Source organism: Paramormyrops kingsleyae, chromosome 1 (assembly GCF_048594095.1).
Source record: "Paramormyrops kingsleyae isolate MSU_618 chromosome 1, PKINGS_0.4, whole genome shotgun sequence".
Classification (NCBI taxonomy): Eukaryota; Metazoa; Chordata; class Actinopteri; order Osteoglossiformes; family Mormyridae; genus Paramormyrops; species Paramormyrops kingsleyae.
This window is the reverse complement of record NC_132797.1, coordinates 64,193,378-64,212,476: the sequence shown is the minus strand read 5'-3', so window position 1 is coordinate 64,212,476 and position 19,099 is coordinate 64,193,378. Positions and strand designations below refer to the sequence as shown.

At 47.5% G+C, this 19,099-nt stretch overlaps 1 protein-coding gene across 4 annotated transcripts; it reads right to left on the bottom strand.

Annotated features, from left to right (window-relative positions):
* Window positions 1–286: 286 nt before the first annotated feature.
* On the bottom strand, window positions 287–18,664 carry LOC111849482 (band 4.1-like protein 5). 4 transcript variants are annotated; one of them, XM_023822383.2, is made up of 26 exons: window positions 18,542–18,638; window positions 17,300–17,480; window positions 16,489–16,726; window positions 14,289–14,393; window positions 12,968–13,010; window positions 12,745–12,823; window positions 12,588–12,632; window positions 12,201–12,253; window positions 10,768–10,888; window positions 10,426–10,513; window positions 10,196–10,284; window positions 9,856–9,925; window positions 8,774–8,943; window positions 8,529–8,665; window positions 8,426–8,444; window positions 8,281–8,320; window positions 8,045–8,145; window positions 4,782–4,945; window positions 4,397–4,488; window positions 3,702–3,766; window positions 3,516–3,590; window positions 2,454–2,532; window positions 2,256–2,333; window positions 2,104–2,154; window positions 1,876–1,994; window positions 287–1,594 (listed from the first exon to the last, which is right to left on the bottom strand). In XM_023822383.2, the coding sequence occupies exons 3-26, from the start codon at window positions 16,684–16,686 to the stop codon at window positions 1,534–1,536; spliced, it is 2,142 nt and encodes a 713-aa protein (XP_023678151.2). In that variant the 5' UTR covers window positions 16,687–16,726; window positions 17,300–17,480; window positions 18,542–18,638; the 3' UTR covers window positions 287–1,533. The 4 variants fall into 4 exon arrangements, with proteins under 4 accessions (XP_023678151.2, XP_023678152.2, XP_023678150.2 ...); XM_023822384.2 differs by lacking the exon at window positions 17,300–17,480 and having other exon boundaries at window positions 18,542–18,664; XM_023822382.2 differs by lacking the exon at window positions 18,542–18,638 and having other exon boundaries at window positions 17,300–17,643.
* Window positions 18,665–19,099: the final 435 nt, after the last annotated feature.

Genomic DNA, 19,099 nt, shown 5'->3' with positions numbered 1-19,099 from the left:
TTCAAGAAATGGTCTCTAGAGAACAACACCCACTCTGGCCAAACCCAGTCCAGTTCTAGTGCTTGTTCCTGGACGTCTTGGTCCAGAAGAGACAGGTAACATAACCTACCTGGTTGAAGGAGACAGATGGGTCAGGTGAGGAGTCACCAGGTCGTGTTGAATCTGTCTGTCTCACACACATCCACCAATGACACACTGAGCCAGCTCACTACACACCCTGCGTCGATGGTGACACTTCCGCAGTCACTTGCATCACCCCCATGACAAAAACAGCTCACACGCAAGGTTGTTTCCAGGACATTTTTACTTAAAATGTGACACCAGCACTGACTTCCTGTTCTACAGCAGCCTTTCCAATTGAGTTACACAGTGAACAGGGTGTACTTTAAAAAAAAAAAAACGCTACAAAAAATTGCACTTAGTGAAATTACCCTCTAACTACATGCTACGCTACCCATGTGCACAGAACACAGGTAAAATGGTTAAGGATTCAGCACAGTGGCGACGTGACTGTATCCATCCCAGAGTCTCAGACTCGCACTGTCTCCTACGAAGGAATCTGTTCCTTTCAGGAATTTCAGGTAAAGTGTCACAGGGCAAATTTAAAAAGCACGGACATTAGCTTACTGACACTTTTGTGCTTCCTGAACGGAGATAAAAACACGTGTGCAGAAGACAGGCTGTCCGCATTCGCCTGACGTTTAAGACACATACCGACTAGAAGTAAACATAAGAACAAAGAACATTCAATAAAAATGACAAATCTCACCAGCACACACCGATCAAAATCATGAATGGGGGTGGCGGGGAGCAATCTTCCAGAAGGTGACCCTTCAGTCTGTGTTTACACACTAGATGGAAACAGCTTGAGTTTTTTTTTTTTTTTTTTTTTTTAAAAAGGGAATTTCAGTTATGCAAGAATACAGGAAAAAGCAACAGTGCTTAATTGCCAAAATGTGGGATCCACTTGTTTGGTTACGTAATACTCCTCAAGCCACAAGACTTTTTAAACAATATGCTGGCAGTTTTGTCAAAATCAAAATACCACAATTGTTACAATTTTTTTGCCCTGTTCAGAAAGATCATCTCAGGAAACAGCATAAAACGTGACAGATTCCACGATCCAGTTCAGTCCAGAAGGTTCCGAACACTCCCGTTCTCTCGCAATCTTTGCTTTCAGGATGGGATCATTTCACTGGAAAGGTTTAAGCGCCGTAGTCAAGGGGTTTTAAAACCATGTGTGGATGGGTAAAAGAATCAGAGCCTCTCCGGTTTATGAAGAAAAGAAAAAAAAAAAAATTGGAGGAGTCCCACCATCCTCCTCTCTCAGAACAAGGCTGGCTCACCTCATGTGGAACATTTGGGGGAAGGTGCCGGGGGGCGGGAGGGGGGTGCATTTGGGCACCAAAACATTCTGTGGTCATGTCGGCTTTGCGGTCCCTAGCATCCATTACCAGGCTAAAAAAAGTTAGTTTGGAATGTCGTAAAAAGGTTAAGATGCAAAGATTCCAGCAGTTGTGGGACCCTGTGGCGTCAGAGATCAGTGGAGAGCAGACGGGGAGTCCTGGTCCTCCTCACCTCAGGATTCACAGTGCTGGGGAAGGGGTGGGTATGGGGGGGTACACTTTTCAAACATTCGTAATCCAATGTCTTCCATTATCCACAAATCCTCTGGCACAGATAAAACCAGCATGATTGGCTTGGCCAGACAGTTAAAGAGCTGGCCAATCAGATAATAAACCAGAGTAAGCAGAAAAACAGGAATGTATGTGATCGTGAGAGAGATACAAAACAGAGCACTTCTTAAAATCTGTCCAAATGGTGCAGATTGAGGAAACGCTTGACTTTTACACATTTTGCAGACTTAAGGCTTACCTTGTGTCAATCACAGTGTGAGAGAGCTGAGCGTGGCCAGAAAGGGCGCCCCCATTTGGACAGAGAGGTGGCCTCTTTGCACTGCTACTGCCTGGAAGGCCATTAGCACAGACCCCGGTCTGCAAAGATGGAGAAAGTCACTGGATGGAAACTCACCATGGCAACATACTTAAAATGCATTCAGCTGGCTCTGAATTCAGTTCAGCCCCCACTGGGCCCAGAACTCACTGCAGCTGCTGGGACGATCCATCGAGGAGCTATCACTGGTTTGGGTGGCAGCTGGGGATTGGGGGGGGGTCAAATGAGGTCACAATCAGGCACATGCATGCAAACACATCGCACGCCATCAAAACAACGCTACGCGGCACTGCAGGGCTTACAGCTGGGACCAGATCCGTTAGGTCTATCAGATTCCCGGGCAGAGGAGGGACTGGCAGCTCTGCAGGATCCACTCTTCCCTGCGTCATTGGCGAGAAGATGCATCAGTCAGACAGCGGTCCGCTCCAGAGGCGGAGACGGGCAACAGGATGCTAGAAGGGGCACCGTGTAACAGTGAGACCACCGGGAGGCAGTATTACCTTGGCGGGGGCCACCTCGCTCCTGGCCTCAGGTGGCGTCCGCGGAGGGGAGTGTCGGTCCCAGCCGGCCTTCCTGTCGCTGCAGGAGAGGGGGAAACGATGAAAGCTAAGACTGCCATTACTGCCAAATGCAGCATGGTAAAGAGAGAGAGGAAGGCCTGTCCTTCTCTACTCGTGAAGAGTCCACAGTGACTCAGGAGCACGAGGTGAGCAAACACAGACGCTAAAGTTATGCCAGAGTGGCTGCTTACCAACACGACCACACAGTCCAGACAGTCACATGGAGTTAAAACACAGAAAGGAAGGGAGTCCAACATTATGAAACAGCATCCACTGGCATGTACCACACCAACTGTTGTCAAACTGTAGCGGGCTGGACCTTCACGGGTATACAGGCCCTCACAGCCAATAGCATCATCATCCGGGGTATCTGACTCAAAAGCAAACCACTAGCAAAGCCTTGATTTCAATCCCCCCTCCCACCCCACCCCGTGATATTTCCAGGGCATGCAAGTCGAAAAACTTCATCCGTCAAAAGGAAAACCACAAGCACATAACACTTCAGGAATGTGTGCATGAAACTAAAGTGCACAGCACCCTCTACTGGTTAAAAACCAACAAATTAAATCCATGGCTAACCATGCTAGCTGTTTAGATGAAATGTTTGCAGAAAGTAAAACTAGTATCAGTAAGGTCAACCGTTAGTTTTAAATACATATATACAGTAAGATACTAACTGCTCTCAATATTTTAAGAGCAAAAAAAAAAAAAAATACTAAAAAAATTATACATTTTAGCAACTGCAGCTCCAATGCCACCACCAGGTGGCAGCAAAGCTCTGGAAATGCAAAAAAAATCATCAGTTCCTCTAATTTTTTTAAATGATGAGCATAATGCACTATGGATACAGACCTTGAAACTGATTCAATGGAAGAAAAAAAAAAGACAGTGAAGCAGAGAGATCTATTTAAAATCTGCCTCTCAGGATGTTTTTCCCTGTGTAAAGAGTCCCCAGCCGCTGATTCTGCCTCATCCCAAGGCTGTAGTGTCCATGACGCTCACCTGTTCTCAGAGTGGACCCGGGTCTCCATCTGTCTAGCTGCCGAGAGTGATGAGCCTCCGTTCTTCCCTCTCTTCCTGAATGGTCGTGGGAATTACCAGGAGATTTTCCAAAGCAGTCCACAGGCTCCACCCCTAAGCCCTGAAAACATCACTACACCTGAAATGCAGTTTAAGGCCTGTATGTACCTGGCTGCAGCTTCGGGGAGGGTGCAGTTCCTCTCCATGGCCACTGGGGGCTCATCCCTTGAGATCTGCACACAGAAGCAAGAAGAATTTCACTCACTCCCTCATTCACAGGGACCTCACCTTGTAAATACCACCTATAAACACATTAACATACCCAGACCTTTGTTTCTCAATGTTAGTACACATTGAACAGCAAATACTTCTACTTCATGTACCACTTTACTTTACACATATAAATCCCTAATGTGAAGCACAGATACATCACAACATTCAGGTGGACCAGAGACAAAAATGCAATCTAAAAATAAAGAGGGAATCCCAACAGTGGTCCTGAAGAACTTTACCCCATGTAGCAGATAAAATACGTGTAAAATGACTTAGAGCAGACGGGGCCTAGTCACAGACAGGTTACATGGGTAAAATACTCTGACTCTCAGAGGTTAACAAAAGCTGGTCACAGAAACCGCGTGTGACAACCCCGGTTCAAGAGCAAGGCTGCCCCGGCCAATCACAAGCTGCGGCCTGGCCTCCATGGCCCACAGCCTACGGCTCGTTATCCAGTCAAATGCTTCTGCAGGGAAACCACACCCACACCCACAGCACCTGCTCACCCCACCTGTGTGCAAAATGCCACCAGCCAGCAGAGGACAGAGTGCACACAGTGACAGGCCTGTGGGGGACACTGTTAGGCTCACCTGACTGCTTGTGTAGACGTTGATGTCAGACCTGAGCGGATCTGGGTGGGGCTGACTCTCAGCTTGTGGTTGCTTCAGCTTGAGGGCCATCTCTGGGGGGGGGGGGGGGGAGACATAACCAAATTCATCCCTATCATACCAAAAAAGGCCCTGGAAAGGATGGAGGGGGTAAGATCTGCTTGGGCACAAGAATAGACATTGTCACCATGCAGAGTAGGGAATCGTCACCAACTGTCACCAGGCCTGTGGATCTGGGCCAGCAGCTGGCACCTCCAGTTCCCTCTGAGCCTTTAGCCATTTTTACAAGCCACTCAACCTTATCGCAGCACACGGGGCTCAGAAACAAACAGCCGGAAACCACCCAGAGCCCAGAGCGGAGCCTCACCGCTCCGCGGAACTCCATCCCCCGCGACGACGCCAGCCGCCGCACGGATTCCCGCGGTGCCGACGTCCTCCACGGAGCCTGCTGTCACCATAGCCAGCAGGCTGCCGGCTTCTTCGTCGACACACGTCTCCAGCGCGCTGGCCATGTCTACCAGCAGGGGGAGCCTGCAAGCAGAGAAGTGCAGACCCTAACATTAGCATTGATTGAGTGCAGGATAACGCAACAATCATTTCAATAAATAAAGTGCCCACTTTGCTTTAAAAACACTAATAACTTACCAGCGGCCAAGTGAAAAATCCAATTATGTGAGGACAGACCCTAATCAGGGTTCCGAGAGCCCAGTAGTACATTATTAACGCTCTAATTATACCACTGAACCCACGCCAGCGTGAGTTCCCTCCTCAAGCGACAGCCATGACTTGGATGGAAGAACAGATTTATACGCTGCTTCTTGATCTCCACTGGAGTTCCTGTCTGAAGAGCAAGAAGGGGCCAGAGCCAAGGGAGCAGAAACAATCACTTCAAAAGTGCCGCCCCAGGTTTTCTGCTGCTGTTTATTGTAAAAATAGAGGCTCCACATCATGTGGAAATGTGAAATGACAAAGAATGACCCCAAAGAGAGAGAAGTGACAGGTGGCTTTGTGACCATGCCAGCGATTCCACGCGCTGCCACAACTGGTTAACAGAGCCACCCATACAGGCCATCCAGGAACGCATACCTAAATCTGACCCTGAAACACACACACCCACACCCATCCCAGCCCAAAGACACCGTGCCGGCTCAGTGTACATGTGTGTGGGTGTGTGTGTGTGTGTAAGAAAACGAAAGCCCGATCCTCCAGGCACTTCCAGAAAAATTACTCATCAAGTCCACACAAACGAGCACCGGAAAACAAACCCAGGATGCTACAGCGAGATTTAATTCAAAGAATCCAAGACATCTCAGTGTTTACAGCAAAGGATGTTTTTTTCTACAGCTATACAGCTCATCCTCAAGGGTATAACAGCAAGGACTCAGGAATGGAACATGCAGCTTTCCGAGTAGGAGCCCAGTTCTGAAACACCGGCCTGTTTGTGCACATTCCTCGTTGGCTGGGGCAGCTTCACCTGCCCTCAGAGCGAAAACAAGTGCTTTTGGTTTCAACTCAACATCGCAAGATCACGAGGCATCATCTGTCACGACTAATCCGGGACTCCACCGGTGCTCAACTCCAACTGCTTCAAAATGTCCAAAACGATACAAAAGGTTGATCATTCTTTTTAATGCTGTCTTTCAACCAAAGGAACCCTACCAGCTGACAAAGCTGTAGAGCAACAAATTATATATATAAATTATACTGTATATATATATATATATATATATAAAAATAAAACATTAAAATGATACCATGATAAAACAATTGCCTTAACTAAAAGCTACATGGTACCTTTGTATTCTGTGGAGACAGCAGCCTTAAACACCATTTAAGAGAAAACTACAAAATAGCCAATAATATAGTTACGGATTATACTTAAAGTATAAAGTTAGAGAAAAAAAAACCCATATGATAACATTTTCCAGTGACAGGGGAATCCTCAGGGTCTGTAGGAACAGTGAAGCGCCTGCTCGCAGCCAGGGCTCCACCCTTCAGTCTGTGGGCTTGAGCAGGTGAAATGTGGCCAAGGGTGGAGCCCACAGCAGCACCATCTAGCACCTGTCAAGGGGGGGGGGGGGCACGAAAGGCATCCAGGGCATCTGTCTGGAGAAGAGGTGGAACAGGGGTCTGGGGAGGGTCCACCGGTCATCGGAAGGTCAAAGGTCGGCCCGTCTGTATGGACAGGAAAAGGCTTTGGGGACATGGCTCAATGAGCTGGTGGTCTTGGAGAGGAAGAGCGCGAGCAGGAAAGAGGAGGAGCGTGCGAGCTAGAGCAGGGTGGTGAAGACCATGGGGGACCCAGGAAGGAGAGAAAGGAGTGCCATGGTAACGCACGGTCAGAACCCAAGCGGTCGCGGGGCAGGGCACCTGCAGAGTGTATGGCTTGCAGACGGCCCCCGCAGATGCGATGCGTCAACACCAGGGTTAGCGAGCCAGGGAAGCGCGGAACCAATCGTAGAACTTTAGCTACTGTCCGCTTTCTGCCAACAAGCTGCAAACTCAACCACCACCGAAAAAGCCCCCACTGCTCAGCAATGAGGACCCATGACAGTCCTTATAGGACCAACAGTCCAGGAGATGTTAAGGCTCAGAGGATGAGTGTGATCGAGGATGAGGGGACAATAAGGACTTTATCACAAAGTCATTGCTGCTGATGAGCGCAAGTCATGGCTGAATTAGGTCACCATGACAACAAGCTCAGGTCACATACTCACTAGGTACATCCACGTAGCAGAGTGCTGGATGACCACCAAACTTGCTTGGCTTTGCCATTAGACAACAGCTCCCGCACAAACAATGCAACATTTACATTCAGGGCCACTTACTTTCATTACCTCACCATTAAAAATCTCACCATGCACCAGTGATGTCTCATGAATTAAAGGAAACTCACATTCAATCACCACCGAGCAACAAAATCATCCTGTGGGCTCCATTAAACATGAATGAGATCACATTCATCTTTTAAAGCTGCTCACCACTCTCCCAGCTCCCAACAGATCAGTCTCAGAGCACTGGGCTGCCAATTTAAAATACACACATTTTAAATTCTATTATCAGAACCCCTCTGTAGAGGTATAGGATGTTATGGATTGCCGTGTGTTTTCAAGCTCCATACATCAGACAAATAGAGCTGTGCTTAACATCCAACTTGGGGAGTTAAATGGACTGTTGGAGAGATACAATACAGTGGATGCCATCTCCATGGCCACCAACTGAGCTGGAAGAACAGCAGTAGAGGCAGACCCCAGAGAAGCCAACGCAACCAGCCATAGGGGCAGAGCCTCCACCAAGCAAGCCCCGCCCACACAAACTCGATTGGCCGGAAGCAGTCGAGGGAGGAGACACGCCGGGACATTGACACATACATACCTCAGAGGATAAAAGGCTTTGTTTTTCATGGCTGCAGGCTGGAACGAACAACAACCTCTTGTAACACCGGACTAAGAACGGCACTGGACGATGTCACCCATCTTTCATGCTGCTCAAGTAACTTCTAACTCAAGCATACAGTTGGCAGGATCCCCCGGTCAGGTTTAAGGTCACCAGCTCATCTGACCTTGGGGGAGGGTCCATCCTAGACCCTCCCCCTGTACACCTACCCACTCGACGGTGCAAGACTCTCACCTCCGCTTATCCGGATGCAAGGCACGGGGGCTTCCGGGAAGGGTCTGTATCTGCATGGGGCCAAGGTCCCCGGGAGGCATCGCAGACCGAAGGGCGTGGGGCTGGGGGGTGCAGAGGGATTTCAGGTGGGGAGTTAGGCATAAACTGCAAGCCACACAGGGAAGAATCGCACAAAAAAAAAAAAAGAAAAAGAAAAAACACTGATATGAGCACTGGGCCAAGGTGAGAGGCGGTACCTTGGTGACTGCATCCCGATTCAGTCCCGCATTCTGTTCCCTACGGGAAGAACAAATGGACAGATTTAGCACGTGTTTCACGGGAGTGGGTGTTTATAGATAGGCGGGGGGGGAGGGACAAAGTTACGGCGTGATTAATACTCACTCCTGGCTCTGGTTGGCAGCTGTGGAAACAGGGAAAACTGCAAATTACCATCACAGTTACACTGTAACTATAGCAACTACATTTTAAGCATGGTAGTACGTACTCCTGATTTGGGCAGAAGTCATCATGGGTCCCTCACTCTGCAATGTGCGCCTGGCGTAGCGCTGGCTGGGCCTCCTCTCGAAGGAGGCCACCCTGCGTGCCTTGTTGGCTTTCGTGGCCTGGTACTCAGTTTTCCCACTGGGGGGGGGGGGGGGACAAAAGGAGCATGACAATCTTCATCTCGTACGGTTAGAGATGCATTAAGCAGCCCCTAGCAGCTCCGGTGCCCCCCCACCCTCGGCCTACCTGTATCGGAAGCGGGAACCCATGCGGATGAAACTGGACTGAGAGGAGCTCTTCTGCACTGGCCCGCGCAGCCGGAAGAAGGCGTGGTGCTCCACTGCACACTTCCACAGATGCTTGCAGGCCTTGGGGTGCTCCATCCGGAACACGAAGGTGTGCTCCTGCTCCCGGCCCTGTAAGATGGGGCCCAGGGGCTTCAGCGGGGTGGGGCTGGGGCGGCGTAAACCACACACGGGGAGAAAGCCTTCCCTCCCGTATGCTCCCACTCCTACGGTCACCGTCACCTCGGGTTCCTTCACAGAACCATCGAAACAGCCAATCCCAAGTCTTAGCACCAGTGGCAAGTGGATTATGGGTAATTCAGACAACGGGAAAACAACAACACTAGAGACACAAGAAACCCGCCCGACAAGTTGAGTCTTGCAGCACTGTTTCCGACATGGCTCAGCTGGCCGATTCTGGTTCCCCCACTCCTTCCCCAAAACCAGCGAAGGAGATATCACCGAACTGGCTGCCTGTCCCGGCTTGCCGGCGCGTACCAGTCGCGCGACCTCACACCTCCCACCAACAGGCTGCAGTCGCATTCCACCCACTCATTGGCGGACGGATGTGCCCTCTAACACCATCCTAAACCTGCTCTGCGGAAAGAGCTGTTTTTAATCACAGGGCGATGACAGAGCAGGAACTCCTTCCTCGAAAGGCAGGGCGGGATGGTGCGAGTGATCAGACCGCGCCGTTGACATTTAGGAGGTGCAGCTGCCTGCCGTCGGTTCCAGATGCTGGACCAGGCAGTGTTTTACAGCAGCACCTCCGTGGGTCATTCGGTGTTTCCAGGCAGCCCCACACAGCTAAATAAAATTCTGCCTCCAATAACCGCGGCTGGACACTCAAGGTCGGACAGATACCATTAGTGCAGGGATACCATCCCACTAAGCCTGTCCCGGTAACAAGGCCTCGGATCCATGCCAAGGAAACGGGCAGCTTGTCAAGCCTTCCTCATACGGGTGAGTCATGTTACTGCAGCGGGAGCCAGGAGGGGCCGGCGAGGTGACAGTGCAGGGAGGGGGAGGGGTACAGGATCTCACCTGCTCGTCATCCTCCACCACAACCAGCGTTAGCTTGGTCCTCTTGAAGTCCAGACGTGTGATCTTGGGCCTAGAAGGTGGTGAAGACAGACACCCCAAGGCATTGATTAATAAAACAAGGTCAAGGTGGAACCAGTTCAAAGACACAGGGTAGGCTAAGCTTGTGATTGGCTGAGCCAAGACCGAATCACCCCCTGCGGAATGATTATGGAATTATGTAACCCCTCTTAAGAGACATAGGCCACTGTGCAGAACTTGATGAACACTAAAGGTAATGGAATGTTCTGAGGGCACATAGCAACTCAGAGTCCTGGAAGGGGGACCAGGTCCCAGCCCTTACCAGAAGAACAGGCCGATCTTATTAGACCCTTCGAAGACCAGCACTCCAGTGGGGGTCAGACCCAAGCTGTACTCATTGCCGTCTCGAGCCTGTGGGGGGAGGGATGATACATTTAGTTGGCCATCTGTGCTGGAGAGAAACAAAGCATTAAAAGGCCCCTCCCTCAGTGCCAGGAGAGAAACAGGAGGCTACAGGAAGCAGCAGCGATGGGCAGCGCAGATGCAGCTCACCCTGACAGAATGCATATCGACCCCGTACATATCCAGCCACTTGGCCTTGTTCAGGTAGCTGATCTCGGCTTGCGCAGGTGATTGGCCACTGTGGGGATACAAGGGGACATGCTGGAGTCACAGGAGGACATTAGGGGTCACACTGGGGTCACTGGAGGATGACATCTGGGGGGAAACTCATGGGACTTATTCAACAGGCGTTAGAAAACCATATTGCCACAAACTAAAGCCCATTGCCTAACTGGACGTTTTAACCCACAACTGGTTCACACTGCAAACTTCAGCTCTTCAATTGCTCCCCAAACATCACTATAGGACATCCGGGGGCCGGCGGGTCCTCACCTACAGCTCTTCCAAGTGTTGAGGACAGCACGCTCCATGTCCTCTGTCTGGTTGGGGACAAAGCGGAACTCAGACACCAGCTCCAGGGAGTGCTCAGCCGAGTCAAAGTCGCCCAACTCAGCTGAAAGAGGTCGTTGGAGAATGGGGTGGGGTCAAAGGGTCAGCCTCAAACACCGAGGGGGCAGCCTGCCACAGCCCACGCACAGTTTAAAAGAAGTTAGCTGATCTTATTTTGGAGCATAGCAGCACCAGAATAACCTTTAATCAAGATTTACATTTTTATTTATTCATCAGATGCCTTTACCCAAAGCAACGTACATTTTTCTTTTAAGAAAGCAAGGTTAGACAGTCCCTGGAGCAATTGGGGATTAAGGGTCTTGCTCAGGAGGCCAACAGTGAAATCATTCTGCCAACCCAGGGATGTGAACCAGCGACCTTCCAATCACACAGCAGGTAGCCCTAAGCCACCAGCCCCAGGACGTCTGTGGTTCTCCTCACATAGTGACAGCAGCAGCAGGTTCTTCGTTTTGGCTATAAGATATAGCTCTACTGCCATACTCTTATTCTAACTTCCGGGATTCAAGGCGGCGGCAACAGGACATATGGCCAAAAGTTTGTGGGGACCAGTTTGTCCAACATCATTTCAAAGGGGTATTAATATAAAGTTGGTGGGCTCATTATTACTGTAATAGCCTGTACTATTCTGGGAAGGCTTTCCATTACATGTCGGAACATTGCTGGTGGGATTTGTTGCCATTCAGGTTGGATATTGATGTTGGGTGATCAGGTCACTTTCTGTGAGCTTGTGTGGCCGACCACTTCACACCTAAATTTGCTCCCAGACGTTTTGACCTTCATAGTCATTTCACTTGTAGTTGACCAGGACAGCTCTAGCAGGGCAGAAATGTGGCGAACTGACTTGTTGAAAAGATGGCGTCTTATGATATGCCAGGTGGAAAGTCACTAAACACTCCTATACAAACACCCATTCTGCTGCTAATGTTTGTTGCAGGAAATCACGTGACTGTGTGCTTATATATACACACACACATCCCTATTAATTAGAGGTTACGTAATTAACACACACCCGTTGCTGACATAAATGTATTTTTTTTTATATATATATATATATATATATATATATATATATATATATATATATATATAAAAAATACATGTATGTCAGCAACGGGTGTGTGTTAATTACGTAACCTCTAATTAATAGGGATGTCCACATACTTTTATAGTGCATCCACCAGCCCAGGATACATCAGGGAAGGTGTTCACAGATAAGTTAAGGCTCACCCTCAGGCTAAAGAGTGCTGCTCAGAGACAGCCCAGAGCCTAGCTAAGCAGCCTGGTTATCAGGGAGGATGACAGATTACTAACCCATGTATGGGGCACGTACTGTGATTCTATGTTGGGGGCCTCACCTTGCAGCGAGAAGGCTGCCAACTCCACCGCTGCGTCAGGAGGGCATTCCAGTCTGCGTCAGACACACAAACAGGTCAGGCTTTCCTCAGCAGAGGAATTACACTCATTTAAGGTCTTTAGCAACATTTCATGGACTCACGACTTTAAGAACATTTTCAGATTTGACATTCTCAACCGCAAAGCTGAATTCCAATCGACACAACATATTTAAAAGCGTGAATATTACATTTGCAAGCTTAATGCTTTCTTGGTGACTAAGGAGTGTAGGGGAAAGCGTCTCAAAAAGCAAGCGCCGCTCCGGAGACTATCCAATCCCGATAGTCCCACAGCGGGCCGCCAAACCCAAAACCTGCTGGTACCTTGAAAACACATAAAAGGGTACTCACTTTCCACTAAGGATGTCCTGCTTTAGCTGAAGCACAAATAAGTACCTGGGGAAAAATGAAAAGCCTCTGATAAACTAGTAACATGACCACTAATGGTCAGGCGGCCGCTGAAGATTACTGGACCGCCCCACTCCGAGCGGTGCAAAGGCGCCCGTACCTGGTCAGCTCCTCACGAAGGTTGCTGGGCTCAGAGGAGTAGAACTTCACCTTCAAGTGGAGGCAATATGGAGGCCCAACTGCGGCACACAGAGGGTCACGGGCTCAGGGCATGTGTGTACGATTTCCCCACAATTCCAGGCAGCGTTGCCGCTAGCAAGACTGGAATCTACATTTTAAACATTGACGCACATAACACACCAGTATAAAAGCGACAGGCTTACTTTGCACTTGTTTTTTGATGCTTTTTGTCACGTCCAGCCAGTGCTGCAATTACAAAGACCCTGATCAATTAACAAAACACAACAAATTGAGAAAAACATGGAATGTCATTCAGAGGGAAGTCAGTCTTACTACAGCTTTGTTTTTCAAAAACACTGAAACTCAGAAAATGCCAAGGGAGGAGCAGATGCAGGTTTGTCAGAATTTAAGAGGTTCCTGCCACCCAACTACAGACGTTAGACGGAGGGCGTGGGGCAAACAGGAAGCCAGCGGCGATTGTATTAGAGTTAATCCTGCTGATCCAGACACGCCGCACGGGACCTGACACCCTGCTCCTAACTCTCTAGAAAGTTCTCCACCCTCAGCGCGACTGGCGCGGAACACTGAGCCGCTCTGCGAGGCGTGAACAATGCAGGTAGGGGGGAGGGAGCACAGGAGGTGCTGCTCTTAAGGAGGAGATGAACATCATAGCAGCTGCCCGTTATCTATCCACTTGGCAGCATTCCACCCCCATGCCCACCACCCCCACTCTGCTCAGGCCTGGGACCACAGGAGACTCCGAGAGAGTATCACCCCCTCACCCCCACAGACGGCGTGCCTTCAGGGAGCAGTAGGCGCTGCCCGCTCCAAAATGAAGTGTCCCCATGGCAACCAGGCAGAGATCATGCTGTGGATTAACTCCAGCCAGTAGGGCCGCTGCCAGCATTACTGGGGATAAAGGTGTGGTAGTCTACCAGCTTCACCCACTCTCTACTCAGCAGGTAAGGTCACCAGGGTACACAGTAAGCAGCACATGGGGACAATTCTTGGATTTCTGAAGGTGGGGGGCATAAGAGGGGCCATATTGCAAACATAATTCATTAGCCTATGATGTGTTTTGAATCAGTGAGTGACATTCCGCGAGCCAATCAGCTTGGGAGTGGCCGTGTGGTCGCAGCCCTGGCAGTATGTGACACGCACACATCCAGAGTCTAAAAGGGTCTAGCCTGCCTCGCCACTCACACAACATGTCAGGGATCGTTGAAGGAACCAAACGCTGACAACAATCACCCCCCCCACCCCCACTGTGGCAAAGCAGCTCGAACAAACGATCATCAGCGTGCAGTGCATGTTTCATCAGCCGATAAAGACTCAATACTGTTACTCCTACGGCAGAAGGTCATTTGTAATAAAATCCCACAGACACCAACCCCCTCTGCCACAGCATGCTGAAGTCACACGTAAACCAACCTCCACCATCAGAGGACAGCACTGTCCCAATGACAATGGTTTTTTTAAACCACAAAGAGCCAATCAGAACACAGTATAGATCGCAGCTCTTACCGCTACTTGTGCCGAGTCCATGAAGCGGAGGCCGAAGTAGTCCTTCTCCACGATGTCCAGGTGGTACATGATCTGCTCAAAGAGCTCCTCCCCTTTGGCATTTTTCTAAATATATAAATGGACACAAGAACACAGAGGTTCCACCCCAGCATTTACTTCCCCAAATAAATTTCCCTAAATAAACAAACTAACTAACAAACAAATAAATAGGATGATGGCTTCCCGCAAAACTCACAGAGAATGGAATTCCCAAGCAGGTACCAAGACTCTGATAACTCCTGAGCGATTACCCACATGTATGCTATGGTCTGTTATATCAATAAATACTTCTCAGAATCAGCCGAAGCCCCCCAGCTTACTCTATTTACCCCCCCACTGGGTCTCCATACATCTCAATGTCACATAAACAGTAAGAGGACAGCAACTTCAAAAACTCACAATGAAAACCGACAGCAAGATTCAGTAACCTTCCTCAACCGTTTGTTCACAGATGAAAATTAAAGAATTTTTATATATATAGCAAGAAAGATCCCCCCCCCCCCCAAGAAAACCAAATCTGCAAATCAGACAAGTGTTTTGGTTACATAAACAATGTTCTTGACAAGGTTGAGAAAGCAGTTAGGAGATAATTGAACCACCTCTCTTGGAAGAATGTAAGGTTACCGTTGCAAAGGTAAACAACATGGACCGATACTTCAGCAGAGTGGTGGCAAAACCTTAACCTGATAATTACCGTAAAGTATTTCAACCAAAATTCAGATGGTAATTAAGTCTGGCAGCTCATACATACCCTGGGTAACCGGTTTTAAAACATCTATCTGACTTTGGACTCCGGATTTCACTGCACAAGACATCAGAAAAACAGCCAGTAGAAGACACGCCTCTCTCTCCCATGGACCAACAAAATTTAGCAAACAAGAGTCCAACCAGCTGAACCTGTCCCCATAAACACCAGCCTGGCATCCACTTTATTCAATGCCACCACCACAACCTACTGTAATAAGAAAAATTGTAAAGACACATTTATGACACGTTTCAGTTTATACAGCATTCTGAGTGTATATTTATTTTGGGAACTACAGCAAGTCCAGTCCTAACTCCTTCACCACAACGCCAACTGCTGTTAACACAAGTTCCTCAGCTCAGATTTTAAACTTCCGGTTTCATACAGAGTTATTTCAGGCTGAGGGATTTACGATGTAGACACACACACCCTCTGATCTCCTCAAAGGAGAGCCACTGATGCTGTACACCAACCAGCATTAAACCTTCAAGAAACCATGTCAACATCCTGATTTATCCAGACTTGAATAGCCAGTACTAACATCTGTTGGTCTGTCAGAGATTAGACAGAAATATTAAAAGAAGACAAAAATTAAATAGCCTGCCCAAACACACAAAAAAAATAAAAAATAAGCATCACTCTCACTTGTTTGTTTTGTCACCTCCACCTTTGACAGAATACTAATGCTGGAAGGGATATAGAGAACTAATTTAACTAGACTTTTGGTGGGACCTATAAATCTTGGTCACATGCTACAATGTAATATGAGACATTAACTGGTATCTTGGGATGACAAATTTCAGCAACTGCAATTAAACTACAACTTCCTATAAACACAGTCCATGGGTATCCCACAAAGCTAAACAAAAAGCATTTTCAAAAGCACTTTCACACAAACCATAACATCCTTAAAAAAATGAATCAAGACCTTAAACTGTTCATTAACAGCATCACCCAAGCTGGCTTGCTGAGCCTCAAGGGGATCTCACTGCAAAGTCATGGCGAGGAGCACTTGGTGAGCAAGCCAAGGTCACAAACGCCTGAATGAGCAGTTACTTCCTAAGTTTTCACACGGACTCCAAAATGAGCACCTCTGGCGTATGCAGTATTACACTGTCCTCGTATTAACTTCAACACTATAACACTCTATTTATTGTTAGTGTTTACTGATGTCTCTCTTTTTGACGGTTTGCTACTATAAAACTGTTTCACACTGTGAAAACTGAATAACAATTGTAAAAAAAAAACTGTATTACACTGTGCCATCTATCCATCTTCAATCACTTTACATTGTTAGGACTTTTGGTGGACCTTCCGACACCATGAACGCAGAAAATTCCAGATGCGCGCAGGTGCCCACAATTAATTGCGATCCAGGAATCGAAGAGTTTAATGGAATGACCCAAAGTGTCTTACCGGCAGCTCCACGCTCACGTCGGTGCCGTCCAGCAGGGAGACCCGGCAGGTGATCACCGACTTGGCGTCGCCTGCCGCCGGAATGTGCGTGCTGGATCTCTGTGCCTCCTTGGATCTCTGTGCTTCCCGGAGCCGGACCTTCTCCGTGTTTTTCTGGATGGACCGCCGGCCCAGGGTCCGGCGAAGGAATCTCAGCATAGCTGGTGCAAAACACGATCCAAAGCCACGAAACAGGCACCTATAACAACAAAGAAATCTTATCTTACCTGGGAAGGGCAGCCTGCCATACAGGCGTCATTTATTTATCCACTTATTTGTCGGATCGCATTTACGCAACACACAAAAGCCCAGTGCGTATCAACAGGTATGCTAGAAAGAAAGTTTCCAGCAGATAAGCACACATCTTACAAATAAATCCAACCGGGGACGAAAAGATACAGTATATGTAAGGTTTTTAGAATGCACTCAATAAACTCCAAAATATAACATGGACACATCATACAACAGCGAGTCGGCGTACAATACAATTTTGTTCAATTTTATTCCCAAAGCACACCATCTCGGGCGATGAATTGCACATTTAACATGGATTTGTACGGAAATAAAACCTGGCAACACCTCCGTTTATGAGACTGGGCTTTGTACATTTGTTTCCGGCAAGGTGGAACAACTTAATAAACATGTCGCAAATCCCAATAATGTTACTAAATCGAACAAAACAATGATAGCGTATATAAACTTGGCTTCTTTAAAATACAATAGGGTTTCTGGCAAAATAATGTCAACAGTACATGTTAAAGCAACAGGTTACCTGCGTCCCGGGGATGCTTAGAGCGGCAGACGGAGGGAGCCCCGCGGCGCGCACCCCACGCTCCCCTCACACCCCACTGCGCGCACCCCGCACCCGGCGCAGTCCCGCTTGCGAAGACAAAGCTGCACTTTATCCGACACTCTAGATACTGAGACGCGGCCGCGCATCGGCCTCACTAGACCTGCAAAACGAAAGCAAAAATCGTGGCTTCCCCTGGCTGCAGTATGGTATCCCAGCCTCCCCCCACACCTCAGGTTAATGATCCGGACCTCTGCGTCCCCAAACACAAAGGCCAGACGCAATTCCTGACAGGAAGTGACGTGCACGCCATTTAAAGGGACAATGGAGAAATGCGTCCGGTCACTGGCGCATTACCCGCAACGGCCTTATATATCATGTGATGTAAACGAGAATTTGATGGTTAAATTTCATATAATATATAAGTACTACACCTTACGATACTGCGCTGTGTAGGTAACACTCTGAAGTCTTAAAAAACGTAGGCTACTAATATGTTAAGCGATGGACATTTCCCCCATACACAACACAATTTTGATATAGGAAGAAATTATAATTAGATTATAATTTCTAAAGTAGTCCATTAAAATTAACGTTGAATCAACCATTGTAAAAATAGCTTAATGATTCCAGATGTTTCTGTCATGTGGAGCGGGTAACGAATTTCGAGTACGTTAGAATTGTAGTTAAGCAATCTTCAAGCAAATACACTGAAGAATTAATATGAAAGCATCTCGTACGCAGTTACACACAATACTTAATAATATAACTCTGGTCAAAATAAACGGACCCATGCAGTTTTCTGATTAAACACAACTTGTATTATTAATATTATATTCTTTAAGTGATCAGAAGCAGACGTGTCTGTTTTAAAGAGTTTTCTATTGCCATTTTTATATCCAACAGCAGCTCAGTTTACTAATGCGCTGTACTCCCTGAGACTTTAACCACGAACCTCATACAGTTAAAAAGCACCTTCTCACCACTTTATACATTTTTAATAGGCACGAACCCTGTTACACACTCAGTCAGGTGAAACTATGGAGCAGCATTCAGCATGCAACCTGCAGTCTACTTGTTTATGTTTGAGAAGGCATTACAGCTAAATTACTTTCAGTAAGAGTTACTGAAATAGGTATAGTTTAGTAATCGGGAAGAGCTTTCTTCTAAGAACTTCCACCAAAAATATTACGTGACTACATAATTGAAAATAAAAGTAATTACCTGTTTTTGTTACCAACTACACTGGACCGGAGACTAACATGTCGCTTCCCGGCTCGAACTAAAGTACATATTCAACTTCACTGCATAATGTTATTACAATTTGACTTCATTCAGAGGGAATCTTTATCCAGCAACAGCGCCTCCACTTGGCAAGCAAGCGCCCATGGGTCGCCTTTTAAATTTTTGCGGCATGGTAAGTGGCTCTTTGACTTAAATCTGAGTAAAATTAATCACGACTTTGTTAGCTTTGGGAAACCAAACTGTATGAAATTAATTATGAGTGAAATATTGATCACATATTCATTTGAAAGTTTGAAACGGTAAAATTACTTTAGTAATTGATTAGTGGTGCAAGGTAAAGTGCAAATACAATGTGTATTTATGGTTATATTGTTTATTTTCTAATTTATAACAAGCTATAAACTTCAGGTTAAACCAAAGAATAAAAGAGGAGTAGTGTTAGATTCTTGGTCAAAATTGAAAATATCTCCATAACAGGCCATAAATTTTCTTCCACAGACAGCCAGGGAAACTAACTGAAGGGGTTCAAAGGTAATT